Source organism: Chroicocephalus ridibundus, chromosome 10, assembly GCF_963924245.1.
Source record: "Chroicocephalus ridibundus chromosome 10, bChrRid1.1, whole genome shotgun sequence".
Classification (NCBI taxonomy): domain Eukaryota; kingdom Metazoa; phylum Chordata; class Aves; order Charadriiformes; family Laridae; genus Chroicocephalus; species Chroicocephalus ridibundus.
In genome coordinates, this window is record NC_086293.1 from 11295878 (window position 1) to 11310007 (window position 14130).

Consider the following 14130-nt stretch of genomic DNA (forward strand, 5'->3'; position numbering starts at 1 on the left):
TTTAACACTCTACAATCAGAACTTCATTACTAAAATCCTAAAAACAAGACTAAAGAGAATTCATTTACTGTGATGTATTTTATGTCATGCCTTCAAGTGGCCTAATAAATAAGAGTTCTAAAAAGAATTTCATTCCCATTAATGGCAAGATAGCGCAGAGATTAATGCCACATATTTAAGTATATTTTGCCTTTGAGCTGTGTGTTTGGCCATGTGAAAGCACGAGTGCAGGCGGCGGCAGCCGAGGCGCTCCCCGGGCGCAGGGGCGGGGACACGAGATTTTGGTTTTCAGCGTCACTGCTGAGGACGCGCATCACGGGGGAACAACGCAAACAACTGCAACGAGCCGGCGATGCCGAGCAAACCCGCGTGGGTGTTCATCTCATCAGCGAGGGCACGTCAGGTCCTCGGGCCTTCCAGGGAGGAGGAGGTGATGGCTCTGAAAGCCGGCAGATGCGCGTTACGCTCACTCTAGGAAACAAACAGAGTTGGTGTAAAGCCGCAGGAGAATCATTTCCCCAGCCAGGCCCGTGGTGCTGCCCGTCCCAGCGGGGGAACCCCCCCACTACTGAACAAGGTCCACCCGCGCAGGACCAGGAACGCGATTCCCGGCAGAGCCGCCTCCTCATAGCTGTTAAACTCGGAGCAAACAGTTTCCATTTCAGGCAGCAAGAGAGAAAAGGGAGCGCGTTCGGTACGTCCCAGGCAGTTGGCTCATTGCCCCGTGCCGCTCAGGAGCTCAACAGCAGGAAGATGCAGAGGCCAGGCCGCGCTTGGGGCTGCGTGTCACATTTTGCCCCTCTTACACCAGCCCGCACCGCCCGTGAAGCTATCTGTCCCCAAACGCCTACATCAGAGTTACGGGTTTTGTTCCTGGAGCACGCAGAAATACTCATTCTGGAACTTTTTTTCTTTAAGCCCAGCTACAAACCCTATGCGTTCCTCCTGCTGCAGCGTCTCCCTGCTGCCTCCGCGTGAGCAGCCGCAGGAGCGTGTCCCTCGCCCACCTCTAGAGACGACAATTTTAAATTTGCTTATTAAAAACTGAATTGTGTTACTGGCACAGTTTGACTTTAAGCTTCATTGATTACAAAGCACAATATTGCTCCTTTGAAACACAGAGCAGAGTCATGACACTCCTGCACTGCTACCCCTAAAAATCAGATTTACAAAAGCAAATTTGGTGGATTTAGTGATTTAGAATTATAGAATTGTCTAGGTTGGAAAGGACTTCTCAGATCATCGAGTCAAACCATCAACCCAACACCGACAAAACCACCACTAACCCATGTCCCTCAGCACCACATAGTGCTCCCCAAAATCATAGAGTCATGGAATGGGTTGGGTTGGAAGGGACCTTAAAGCCCACCCAGTGCCACCCCCTGCCCCGGGCAGGGACACCTCCCACCAGACCAGGTTGCTCCAAGCCCCGTCCAGCCTGGCCTTGAGCACTCCTCCTCAGAAGCCCCCCGAGACCCAGCAGGTCCCCAGCAGCGGTGCTGTACCTGCAGGGCTGTGCTCGGGGTGCAGGGTCTGCGCTGCTCCGCTCTCGGTGCTGCCCCGCGGCTCCTGCTGCTGCCGGGCGGCTGCGATGGCCGTGGTCGCGCTCGAGGATGGTGAATGCCCGTTCGGTCTCTTTCTTTGGGTTTTTTCCCTTCTTTTCCCCTCTCAGCGAGGCTCCGAGCTTCCCAAGCTGTAGAGGCTCCACTCCGACGCCACCAGCCCACACACGCTTGGAGAGGTCATGACTCCTCATAAATAGACATTATCACCCCAAATTTACCCCGTTTTGGAAGCAGAATTAAACCAGAGACATATAAATAGATATCTTTTTCTGCCTCCACAAAGTTTTGACTTAAACCTACTCCTATTTTGTATCTCCACATCAGTGACAGCCCCAGCAGGTGCTGCCTATTGCCGTGGGGAAATCTGTCACCGGGTACAATGAAAGGTGGAGGAAAAACGCTCCTGGAAGACAGGTATCTTTACAAATGACAGAATATTTATTACCAATACCTTTAAAAAAAGATTACATCTGCTAGATCACTGATAAATATCATTTACACTGGGGAGAAAACTACAGAAGCTTTTTTTTTTTGTTCCGTTTTTCTTGGTTTTGTGGTTTTTTTGTTTTTCTTTTTTTTTTCTTTTTTTTTTTTTTTACATAGAAGTAACCATATCAAACTAAGAAAGGAACACAGCTTGAAATACTGACAATATTTCTCTGGTCAACACCCCTGACTTTTACACAAGTGGAATCCTGATTATGAGTTACTGAATAAATATATTTAGAAGGTCTAAAAGTTAACTGTATTATTTTGTAAGCAAAAAAGACAAGTTACAGGCAAATTCAAGCTATCAGAAAAAAAAAATAAACAAACCACTGCAGCGCATTTAAACTTGAAAATTTTATAGAAAATTCCATTGCCTTTTACTAGCGTTATCCCATCTGAGTGAACTTACAAAATTACCCCGTAGTAACAAACAGTCCTTCTCTTAAGAAGAATTATTTTGCTGTGGATATTGTTGTTTTCCGGCGTGACTCTCTTTTTGCCTTCTGGCTTCTGTGAAGAGTTTCTTAAAGAAGCGCAGAATTCCCAGCAGGGAGGTGCCGGAGATCCCCCTCCCCGCGGGCAGCCGGCGCCGCCGATGCTGATGCTCGCGCTCCGGACCACATTCCCCAAGCGTTTTCCATACGGTGGAGTGTGGAAGGATGATGTGATGTTCCGATGCAGGTGGAAAGCAAGCGCGTGTTCGGACAACGAACCCAGGGCAGTTTTACATCTCAAGAGTCGCTGTGTTCTGATTTCCTTGGAATAAAATCCCCTAAAGCGAGGTGGATTTAGCCGGGTTTGCAGCCAAAGGGGAGAACCGCATCGTTCGCTCGCTCCTTCGGGTCCCTCTTCGTCACTAGAGGCAGAGATCACATCTTTGCAGTATCTTCATTCCTACCCAATTTAGTGCTAATTATGATAAAGACAAAGCTATTTCAAGACAGTAAAAACGGACCCTCGCTGCACAATGCCAGAGTATTAGCTACATGTCCTGTAGTCCACAAACAACCAAAATTCATGTGTTTTTTCAAGATTATAGTGTTCTTACTGAGTATTTCGAGTTTGTCTTGCTTAGACCTCTGAATAAAATGTAACATCTTGTGTCTTATAAGCACTTGATTTAGCACAAGAATCATCGTAACTGCCATTTAAATGCAGCCGCATTACGAGCGGAATCTGGAACGGTTCTGCCTTGCGTTAGCCTTGTAAAACTGTACAGGAAAGTGGCAGCCAATTTACTAAGAACAACTTTGACCTCTCCGTCATAAAGGAAAAAATTCCAAACGATATTTTCATGATAATGTCGTCCATAGCATTTTATAGCAGAGGAAAAATTAATATCTACATCATATGTTAACTTTAAAAAATTCTATAAAACACTAAATATATAATAAAAAATATGCATATAAGGACATATGTAAACTGCTTTGGTAACATCATATTACAGATGTTTTCAGTGCATTGCAGAGTTTCCAAGGAAACTTCAGACAAAGCTATATTTGCTTTGAGGAAGTACTGTATAATGCCATTCCTAAAGAAGCATAAACATTTTTCCAGTAGTAAGATGTACTCGAACCACAATATTACTTAGTACTGGGTGTCTTCAGAACAACTAGCTAAATGTTGCTTATATTATAAACAAGAAGTCCTTTATGTCATTTTTGTCATAAACTGGACCGGGCTGTGAGCGAGATCATTATCGTGCTGATGGCTGACAGTGTACAGGCGTTGGAGGTGGAAGAGACGGATCCTCTCGCGTATGCGTCTGGGCAAAGGAGAGAAGGGGAGAAAAATCAGCCAGGGGCGGAGAGAGCAACGTTCGCTCACCCCAACCCCTCTCCCGGGGCTTTACTTCTGTTTCCTCCTGCCGCGCGGTGGTGGCAGAGGTGAGGTGGCTCCGGGGAGGGTGGGCCGCCCAGACCGCGGAGCCTGGCCGCATCGGTCCCTCCCCTGGCTTCAATAACCTCCTCTTCACTGCGTTTCGCCTCTCTAACTGAATTTTTGGTTTAACTAAAATTCCTGCCGCTCTTGTGTTGAGGCTACTTGCACAATTATATTACTTCAGGGCCTGTTTACTTTTTGTTTTGTTTTGTTGTTTTTTTTTTTACAACAGTACTATATTCAAGCTGCTCCTTATGGCGCCAGCCTGGCACGATGCACGTCCCGGAGGAGCCCCGTACCTGCTCCGTGGCCCACTGCGTTGAGCCAAATAGGAACTGGCATGTGTTCCTGCTCTCCCGCGCGCTCCCGGGTCTGCTGATTAAATTCCTCGGGATGGTTTATACAACCACAGCGTGCAACTATGGGGGAGATAATTCTGATCTCACCCAGGGTTTTTTTACATTGCTGTAATTTTAATGCCATATTCCTGCATTGCAGAGGCTCCTGATTTAATGCAGCTTATAAACTGTGGCATTATTAATGGAAGATGGGACATGGAGATTTTGCAAAAGCAATGTTGTGTAATAAAATACTCTCTTTCCTGTTTGTTCTTCTACACAACCTCATTTCCCTAAATAAATATTTATGCATCCAACACACAATGGAATGTGGCTATACAGTAGCCTTATAAATTTAAAAGGCTCTGAACATTGCATTTTGTATTTCGTTATAGTGAACTGCAGTGAAACAATATATTCAACATATATACGAGTATGGAAGTAGGAGAGTGGGAAGTGTCTGGAAAGCTTAAATACAAATATAAGTAGTTATGATGGCGTTTCTTATAGTTTAATCTTGACTCAGGATGAAATCAGAACTACCGGTCCTGGGTCAGTCTCGGCTCCCTCCCGGGGGGATGCCAGACCCTGCTCAGATTCAAGGCTCTGCTTCGTCCCTGTTTGGGGACATCCTCCTGTGGGGACAGTGAAGCCGGAGGAGAGGGGCCGGGGACGTTGGCTCCCCGTGGCTCAGCACCGACCCCGGTTCCTCCCGCCCTTACTTGATATCTTTGGAATTCGGATTTGTTCGCTGCTGCTGCCGTCGCCCCCGTCGCTGAAGGGCTTGATCTCTATGATGTAGTCCTCGTCGAACGGCAGGGAGAGCTCCACCGAGGTTTTATTCGTTTCTATCACGGACGTGCTGCTCTGCCTGTTCCACCGGTACAAAACCTGCAGCGACGGGCAGAGAGAAAAGGAGGCAGAAACGGCAGAGATGCCCATTGCCCTGAGGGTGTCCGGATTTGCTGCGGCTCTTTTCCTGCCCCTGATGCTCAGACACGGGGTCGGTCACAGAGGGGCCGTTTGGGTTTGCCGGGGACCTGCCACCAGCGCAGCGGTGACAGTGCCCGGGCAGGGGGGTGACACTGGGAGGAGGGTGATGCCAATGCGCAGCACCAAACACGGCACCGGTTCCTAGTGAAGCCCCTCGGTGAGATCTTTAGCTTGATCAAGCTAAAATAAATCCTTAGGCTTATTTTTAGAGGTCTGAAACTTCTTATTAGGATTCTTCAGGAAATTGAGTTGGGGTAATTGATGCAGTGCCACAAACGGCTTCCCAGAAAAAATAAATGTCTTTTTGAATGACCACCTAAGATCTGCGAATTCTACTAATTTAGATCATAAATTGTGACATAAAATGCAAGATTTCCAGGAAAAAAACAATAAAAATGGGCAATGTTTTGCTACGATTCAGGAAAGAAATCAATCTGGCTGTGCTATCCTAACGGTAAGGTAAAGGAGGACTTTTTAGAAGCCCACTAGATGGAGTTTGCTTTTTCAGGGTGAAAAACTCTCTCACCCTCTTTCAGCTGACTTCTTAATTTGCATTTCAAACCTAAAATATGTAGTGAAAAGTTGGTCCAAACTGCTGGGATTCATCTGAGGTTTTGACTAAAAACCCTGAGGAATAACTTATTTTTGATAATCCGATAGAGTGCACCAAAGATACTTAAAAGTTAGTGCAGAAATTGAGGAGCTGGCACAGGCTCGCAAAGCTGCTGCCACCGGCATTTCAGATTTTGAAGAAGATACAAAGCATGTCCAGGTTCTTCATCATTTCAAGCTCTGGTGGAAAACGTTTGCACAACTCAACCCTCAAGGCAACGGCTGGCAATTGCACACCAATGTCTTCTTTGGGCCAAATTAAACCCTTGTGTAAGGCGATAGAGCTGAATTCTTCCCAAGATTTCTCTCTAGATAAATTATACCCTATTAAAACTGCTACTAATGAGGATTCTCTTTCTTCTCCTTTGCTTTCGGAAGAAAATGGGAGCTATTAAAAAAGCATTTTATTTTTCTGCAATTAAGGAGTCGACTACCGCCTTTGGAAGGTTACCGCCAAAGGCAGGAGAGCAGTTGTGTGGTGGGAGCTCCAGAGGAGGTGGTGAGGAGCAGGGGAAGGTCCATGGGCTGAGACGGGTGCTTGCCGGGGCAGGCATTGCTGGGGTGAGGCCAAGTCACCAGCAGAACGTGCTCACGCTACATGAGTATGGCCTCTGTTTCTGGAGGAATGCTCCAGTTTTAACCTGGAAAACCACGCAAGTGCCATGAAAAACACCTCATCTGGTCTTACTATAACCCCCAACTTGACGCTGGATTCATGGAAATGTTCCTTATAGCGCAAGATCAGAATCCAGCGACGGATAAGCTTAGTGAGGGTTCACGGCAGGCCCAGGGGGTGGTGAGGGGGTGGTATTGTCCTGTGCCGACAAAATACTCACCTTGTAGCCTCTCACTTCTGACTCGTTGTCCAGCGCTTTCACTTGGTCCCAGTTCAGTATGATCTTGGAGTCGGACGAATTCCATATGACATTCCCGGGGGGCTGACTTGGTGCTATACCAAAATACACACAGCACTGTATTACTAAGGAGCACCAATTCCCAGTTGGATACCACCCAGTACCAATGTGGCTTCCACCACCACAGCTGAACATGTCCAGAGTCCTATCACTCCAGAAAGCTAATGAGCTGTTTCACTGATTTGTGTCCTCAAGGTCACGGGAGGTGTGACACAACACAGCGCTCTAAATGAAAAAAAGATTCAGTCAGTTGCTCAACATGCCTGAGATCAGAAGAAAAAAGCCCTCTTGAACGATGAGATAAATATTTAATTTTCCTGCACAGCTGTGATTTCAGTTTTGCATGCTCTGCTTACTTAACACGAGGAAGAGCCTTACAAAAGAAAAAAAGACCAGGCTGGTAAGTCAAAAACCCAGCAAAGAAAAGTCTGACAGCTCCTTCAGACTCCAGAAAGCTTGAACACTGGCAGAAACCCTCCCAGGCAAGAGCCCCCCATCCTCCCAAACACTCACGTGGCTTCTTGGTTGTGACATTGACGGTGGCGCTGGAGGGGCCAGTGCCAGCCGTGTTGTACGCCCTGACTGCCAAGTGATACAGCGTGTTGCCCCTCAGGTTGGTGACTTTTGCGGACGTTTGATTGCCAACTGTTCGAATCCTTTTTGCGTTTTCTTCCTTTTCGTCGTGTCTCCAACACCTGACCTGAGAAGCGGAGCATAGAATCATAGGGTTGGCAGGGACCTCTGGAGCTCATCTAGTCCAACCCCCTGCCAGAGCAGGGTCACCCAGAGCAGGCTGCACAGGAACGCGTCCAGGCGGGTTTGGAATGTCTCCAGAGACGGAGACTCCACCACCTCTCTGGGCAGCCTGTGCCAGGGCTCTGCCACCCTCAGGGTAAAGAAGTTCCTCCTCACGTTTAGGTGGAACTTCCTATGTTCAAGTTTGTGCCTGTTACCTCTTGTCCTGCCCCCGGGCACCACTGGAAAGAGCCTGGCCCCATCCTCCTGACACCCACCCTTTAAGTACTTACAAGCACTGATAAGATCCCCCCTCAGTCGTCTTTTTTCCAGACTGAAGAGACGCAAGTCCCTCAGCCTTTCCTCATAAGAGAGGTGTTCCGGTCCCCTCATCATCTTGGTAGCGCTTTGCTGCACCCTCTCCAGCAGTTCCCTGTCCTTCTTGAACCGGGGAGCCCAGAACTGGACACAGTACTCCAGGTGCGACCTCACCAAGGCAGAGTAGAGGGGGAGGATGACCTCCCTCCACCTGCTGGCCACACTCTTCTTGATGCACCCCAGGATGCCATTGGCCTTCTTGGCCACGAGGGCACATTGCTGGCTCATGGTTATCCTGTTGTCCACCAGGACTCCCAGGTCTCCTTCCACTGAGCTGCTCTCCAGCAGGTCAGCCCCCAACCTGTCCTGGTGCAGGGGGTTGTTCCTCCCCAGGTGCAGCACCCTACACTTGCCCTTGTTGAATTTCATAAGGTTCGTCTCTGCCCAAATCTCCAACCTGTCCAGGTCTCTCTGTATGGTGGCACAGCCTTCTGGTGTGTCAGCCACCCCACCCAGCTTGGTGTCATCAGCAAACTTGCTGAGGGTGCACTCTATCCCCTCATCCAGGTCATTGATGAATATATTGAAGAGGACTGGACCCAGTACTGACCCCTAGGGAACACCACTCGTCACTGACCTCCAACTAGACTCTGTGCCCCTAATCACGACCCTCTGAGCTCTATCTTTCAACCAGTTATCTATCCACCTTACTGTCCATTCATCTAACCCACTCTTCCTAAGCTTCCCTATGAGGATGCTGTGGGAGACCGTGTCGAATGCCTTGCTCAAGTCAAGGTAGACCACATCTACTGCCCTCCCCTCATCTATCCATCCAGTCATGCCATCATAGAAGGCTATCAGATTAGTCAGACACGATTTCCCCTTGGTGAATCCATGTTGAGTACTTTTGATAGCTTTCTTTTCCTCCACATGCCTTGAGATGACAGCCAGAACAAGCTATTCCATCATCTTTCCAGGGATGGAGGTGAGGCTGACTGGCCTGTAGTTCCCTGGCTCCTCCTTCTTACCTTTTTTGAAGACTGAAGTGACGTTGGCTTTCCTCCAGTCCTCAGGCACCTCACCTGTTCTCCAGGACCTTTCAAAGATGATGGAGAGCGGCCCAGCAATGACATCTGCCAGGTCCCTTAGTACTCTCAGGGCCCATGGACTTGTGAAGGTACGTGTTTACCTCCAGCTCTGGCCTGGCAGCACCCGGTCGTCTCCAGCACTAACTGCTCAAAGCACGAGTGCCCCAGGGACAGATCCTGCACCCTGTGACAATCCCTTCTTCTTCCTTGCTAGGAACCAGCCCGGCTGCAGCGCTCCCTTCCCAGAAGCTCAGACGCTGCCAGCCCATAGAAGCACGTTCACATGGGCTCCCCCAGCAAGCTCTGCTCTCCATGTTCAGCCAGATGGCGCACAGAAAGGTCTGTAATCCTTTACCATGTGAGAGAAATCCCCATGGATTGGAGAGACAAGGAAACAAACACGTCGCAGGAGCCCACCCACCCTGCAGTAGGGAGGAGCAGCACCACAGTGACCACCCATGAGGTATCTCCGCATCTCCTCAATGCTTAGTACCGAAAGGATGCTGCATTGCATTTCCATACCTCATATCCCTGTATTCTTCCTTTGTGCTGGTTCTCCCGAGGGGGAGCCCAAGAAACTTCAACGTCTGAGGCAGAAAGGCTTCTGGCCAAAACAGTGGTCGGGGCTCTCGTCGGCTCTGGGTAGAGGAGTTAAAAATAAAATGAAGAGTTTTCAATTTTATGTTAATTTTGTCTCAGACTTCAAGGGATTTATTTTCTCCATTGCAGGAGAAATGCGACATGCCACCAAAACAAACTTCCACATTTCAAAACGATGGCCTGTCAGCCTGTGCCAGACAGCACCGCTCCTCTGCCTAAGAAATAATAAGATGTCATTACTAAACTCAACCCAGGATACCATGTACTGTAATTAGGACAAGAGGGAACATTTTCTGATCAGTGGACATTAATTCATACTAAATCTCAGCGGAATTCTTTCCAGATTACATATTACTTTTCCATTAATATCAAAAGATTTCATTACGATTAATGTTATTTTAATGACTATCAAAAGAATTAATCACGGCTCGCCATTTATTATAAATCAGAGCAAGGATTAGGTATCAAAGGATACGTCAAGGTGGATACTAAACCCTTTCAGACCCAGTCAACCCTTCCCGTGTCCAGTGGCAGGGAGGAGGGAGAGGTGGTAGGGGGTGGTCCCGGCTCTACCTTCCTCTGCCGAGTAGACAACGGTCACGGGGCTGAAGGACCCTTCCCCCTTGTTGTTGTACACCCCCACTTTGACTTCGTAGGGGGAGAAGGGCGGCAAGGTCTCGTTGCGGAAGACATATCTGGCGGCGTCCGGGGAGGCCACAACGGTCTGCATCCAGCTGATGGTCCCGTAGGGGCGGAAGGCCACCACATACCCGAAGCCGCCTCCATTCTGCAGCTCCTCAGGCACGGTCTGTTGGGGGGAAAACCGGGGAGAAAGGGCACTTTCAGCAATGGCACGGGTTTATCTCTCCATCTGCAAGCTGGCTATTGCTTTCGGTCCTTCTAAAGCTACGGTCCTAAACAGAGCACTAGAGTAGGGGGCGGCTGGCATCCTGCTCCACATCTAACCGGAATTCATCCCACCCCGTCTGTGCCAGAGCCTTGCTGCTCTGTGAGTAACCTGTAGTCAGGGGGGAGAGCAGCATCTCCAGAATTCACTTCACCTAAGACTTAATTCTTCTTCTTAGGTGCCCACCTCCCTTCACTGATTAGACAGGGAGCCTCCAGTAACCACGTGAGTTACTTTAGACACTGCAATGACTAAGAGATGGGGTGAACCAAGGACACGGTTCCTGCTTTCCCAATACTCATGCAGCTGCTCTCACATCTTTGCGGTCATACGTGAAGCCTTGAAGAAGATATCCTGGCAATGGTCCCAGTGCTACACAGCAGCCCAGAGCAGGTCAGCCGACTATCCACAGCCCATACAACATGACCTGTTAGAGACCGCGATGGCAGGGAGCAGCTTCATAGAATCATAGAATTGTCTAGGCTGGAGGAGCCCTTTAAGATCATCAAGTCCAACCATCAACCTAACTCTGCCAAAACCACCACTATACCATGTTCCTAACTTGCCACAAACGTGATGGAGCAGGGCAGGTAAGTGCCAGGTAACAGCTAGAAGAAACAACCTGTCACCTCCAGGTCACTTCTGCACACACTGATGCTCAGGTTTGCAGTCCCCTAAAAGCAGCATCAAAACACAAAACCTCAATGTATTAAACCAACCTGCAATTACGGACCACTCTCCCACAGATGCTCAAGCCTGTGCAAGGGTTACTTTTGGTGACCGCTTCTTACTGCGTATTGTAAGGCTCAAAAAAATGCATCAGACCATAAAGAGAAGGCCTCTGGACATTTAAAAGAGTAAACTGCCTGTTCTATCAAAATACAGATTATATTTTGTGCAAATTACAAGTCAAAGTCACGGCTGATGTTCTTGCCATGTGTGTTTTTGAAACATATTGCACCATCTTCAGGAGACACAGCATAGCTAATTAGTCCAATGGAGGAGGAAATTTAGCACATTGAGCTGTGTGGTAAGGACAAAACCCCATTTATAGTTTTTTAATAACCTTAAAAATATCTCTGGCAATTCATTCTGCCAGCTTGGTCAGAAATAGTGCTAAGTGGAAGTGTTACCATGTCTAGTGAAGTTCATTATTAGGAAAAATATGCCAGCTGCATCGCATCATAACATGAAAATATGAGCAGACATATGACTAAAGTTCTAACCCCGACTGCTTTAAGGAATATTAAACATTTTTCATCTCTGTATCTCCTCTTGCTGGCTTTCATTAGCAGTAACGAAAGCCAGCACGCAACGCGTTGTGCTAACTCTTAACTATTTGCTGCCGTATAACCGGGTGCAGGGGTAAGGGCTGGACCTTGGGAGCCAGCCGCAATGCTCAACCAGGTCAGGACGTGCCATGCCCGACCTCACAGACTGTTTTATCCCGCAGGTGGCTCCTGCCCGTCCATGCTTTGCTGTACGTGTTTGGAGGTGCTGAGTGAGGGGGAGCTGAGGTCGTGCTGAAGCCGCGATGCACAACCCGCTCCCCTGCACAGCAGGAATCTGCCGGCTTCCTCACACGGGGCCTGGAATGGGCTCAATCTTAATAGCTTTAATTTTAATAGAAATTTTTTATCATGCAATCTGGCTTTTTACCACCATTTGAAATCTACAGGAGCTTCACTGTGGTCTGGGGTGAAAAGGCGCATCTAGATGAGGACCATATTAATTTTCCTCTCGGTTTGGACTCCACTTACCTCCCAAGTAATGACCAGCTCAGACTTGCTCCCTCCGCCACCACTGACGTTAGCTGGGGTCACTTCGGGAACTGCAAAAAAAGATTCAGAAGATGCATGCGGCGACTTTGAAACGAGAAAAACGCATTGAAATGGAACAGACCTGTGCAGCAACAGGACTCTGCTGGCCTTCCCCTGCTGGGTACCAGAAACACTATTAGGAAATGACTAATTTGCCATGGCAAATAGCATATTAAAAGTATGTCAATAACAATATATTAAAAGTGTGTCAATTAACTTGTGTATTCAGTCACTAATTGTTTAGTTTAAACATTTATCTTCCATAAAAAAGGCTTCTATTTATTTTCATATTTCATATGCTGTTCTATTATGGGCTAAAACAGAACAGAGGAGTCACCTACCAGGGGTTTCCCATAATCGAGGCACGTATTCCTGCAGCCACCATGCTGAGCCTACGCCTTGCTGTGACCCCTTTCTGCCAGATCAAAAGATGGGGACAGCATCAAGGAGTATTAAAGCTCTCAAGGCTTGTAGCTTGTGCTGGAATCGGTGCACACAGGCCCTACTGAGGATCACCATCAAGCTGTGCCTGCAGCAGCCTGAAGACACAGTGTGGTTCCAGGAGGCAGTGGTGTGTCTGGGAGAGGGCTGCAGAAGACCTTCAGTAAGCCCATGAAATGGTCCAACCCATAGGGCAGCCCAGGGTGGTTTCTCCAAGGCTGATGGCCCACGGGGATGAGGTCCAAGTTACTCGGAGGACCACAGAAGCCCCCAGCATCAAGGGTCTGATCACTCTCCAGCCATGAAGCTCACACTCCTGCTCTCAAGGTGCTGTAGTCTCTGCTCCAGAGTTTCCATCACACTGATCATGGGAATCCAGAGGGAACGCTCTGAGTTCATCTCTCTCATCAAGGGATGCTGGGCAGTATTTTCCAAAAAACCTGCCCAAATACCCTTTTTTTGGAAAATCATTGCTTTCCGCAGGGAAAGGGCATGAAGTCTTCCTATACACCCAGGAGTCATGGAGTGAGCAAAAGAGCCCATCAGGAGCTGCCTGATCCGTGCACACAAATAACATGCCACGCAGGAGGAGGGCACAGAAAGCGCTCCTCAGCTTCCTCCAGTGCCATACACCCATTAGCACTGACGAGCATTTATTCAACCAGATTGAACTCAGTTGCCCACCACTACTTACGAGCTTCTTCAGTTCTTCTCTTCTCTGAGGGTCTGCTGGGTTCTCCAATCCCAATCAGGTTGGCAGCCACTACTCGAAATTCGTACTCGACCCACGGGTTCAGACCCACCACCGTCGCTGTGAAGGTCCTGCCATCGATGATCTCTGGAACTGGGAGACAGCTATGGGTCAGGAACGCAATGAAACCCACTGAAAGCGTTAAAGACTGCTGAGAAAAGGTCATAGATATCCGATATCCTTAAAAGTGAGGGATTAACATAAACGCAAAGTGAATAAGGATTGATAAACCTTTTCTCATAACATTCTGTTAACGGCAAAGAAATAAATGAGGTGGCATGAAAACATTGTGATTTTAGCACAGAAATTCCTGCTATTAAAGAGCTTCTCCTAAATATCACTTTTTGAAAAAAAAGTGTCAAGACAACAGGTTTAAAGGGTTTTTGTTTTTCTGTTTCTAAAACAGAGTGTTCCCTCTATTTAATGGTTACTGGAACAAAATTAACCTCTGACGGAATGAACAATTACATCATGGGATTTTTCCCTCTATCAGGAAAATAATTCTACTTAAAGATAGGCCAGATGACATGGTCTGTCCCTGAGGGATATCTTTATAGACCACAATTACTGTTGTATATCTCCAGTGCGGCAACAAAAGATAGGAATTCATTCTGTTTTCCCTTAAACATTCATGAGAAAAATGGATGAGTAACAGCACTGACTGGACCCTAAATCTTT

The 14130-nt window shown here is 47.8% G+C and overlaps 1 protein-coding gene across 4 annotated transcripts in view; it reads right to left on the reverse strand.

The window, feature by feature from the left end:
* Positions 1 to 2067: 2067 nt before the first annotated feature.
* The window catches only part of CNTN4 (contactin 4), a 345846-nt gene continuing 333783 nt past the window's right edge, over positions 2068 to 14130 (reverse strand). For 3 of the 4 annotated variants that reach the window (XM_063347947.1, XM_063347946.1, XM_063347949.1), the window contains 8 exons: positions 13396 to 13545; positions 12201 to 12271; positions 10107 to 10341; positions 9456 to 9571; positions 7306 to 7492; positions 6715 to 6827; positions 4996 to 5164; positions 2069 to 3819 (listed from right to left, as the gene is read on the reverse strand). In XM_063347947.1, the coding sequence (XP_063204017.1) occupies positions 3719 to 3819; positions 4996 to 5164; positions 6715 to 6827; positions 7306 to 7492; positions 9456 to 9571; positions 10107 to 10341; positions 12201 to 12271; positions 13396 to 13545 (1142 nt within the window). In that variant the 3' untranslated portion in view covers positions 2069 to 3718. Of the gene's footprint in view, positions 3820 to 4995; positions 5165 to 6714; positions 6828 to 7305; positions 7493 to 9455; positions 9572 to 10106; positions 10342 to 12200; positions 12272 to 13395; positions 13546 to 14130 lie in introns of all 4 variants that reach the window. The other variant, XM_063347948.1, reaches the window with a different exon arrangement.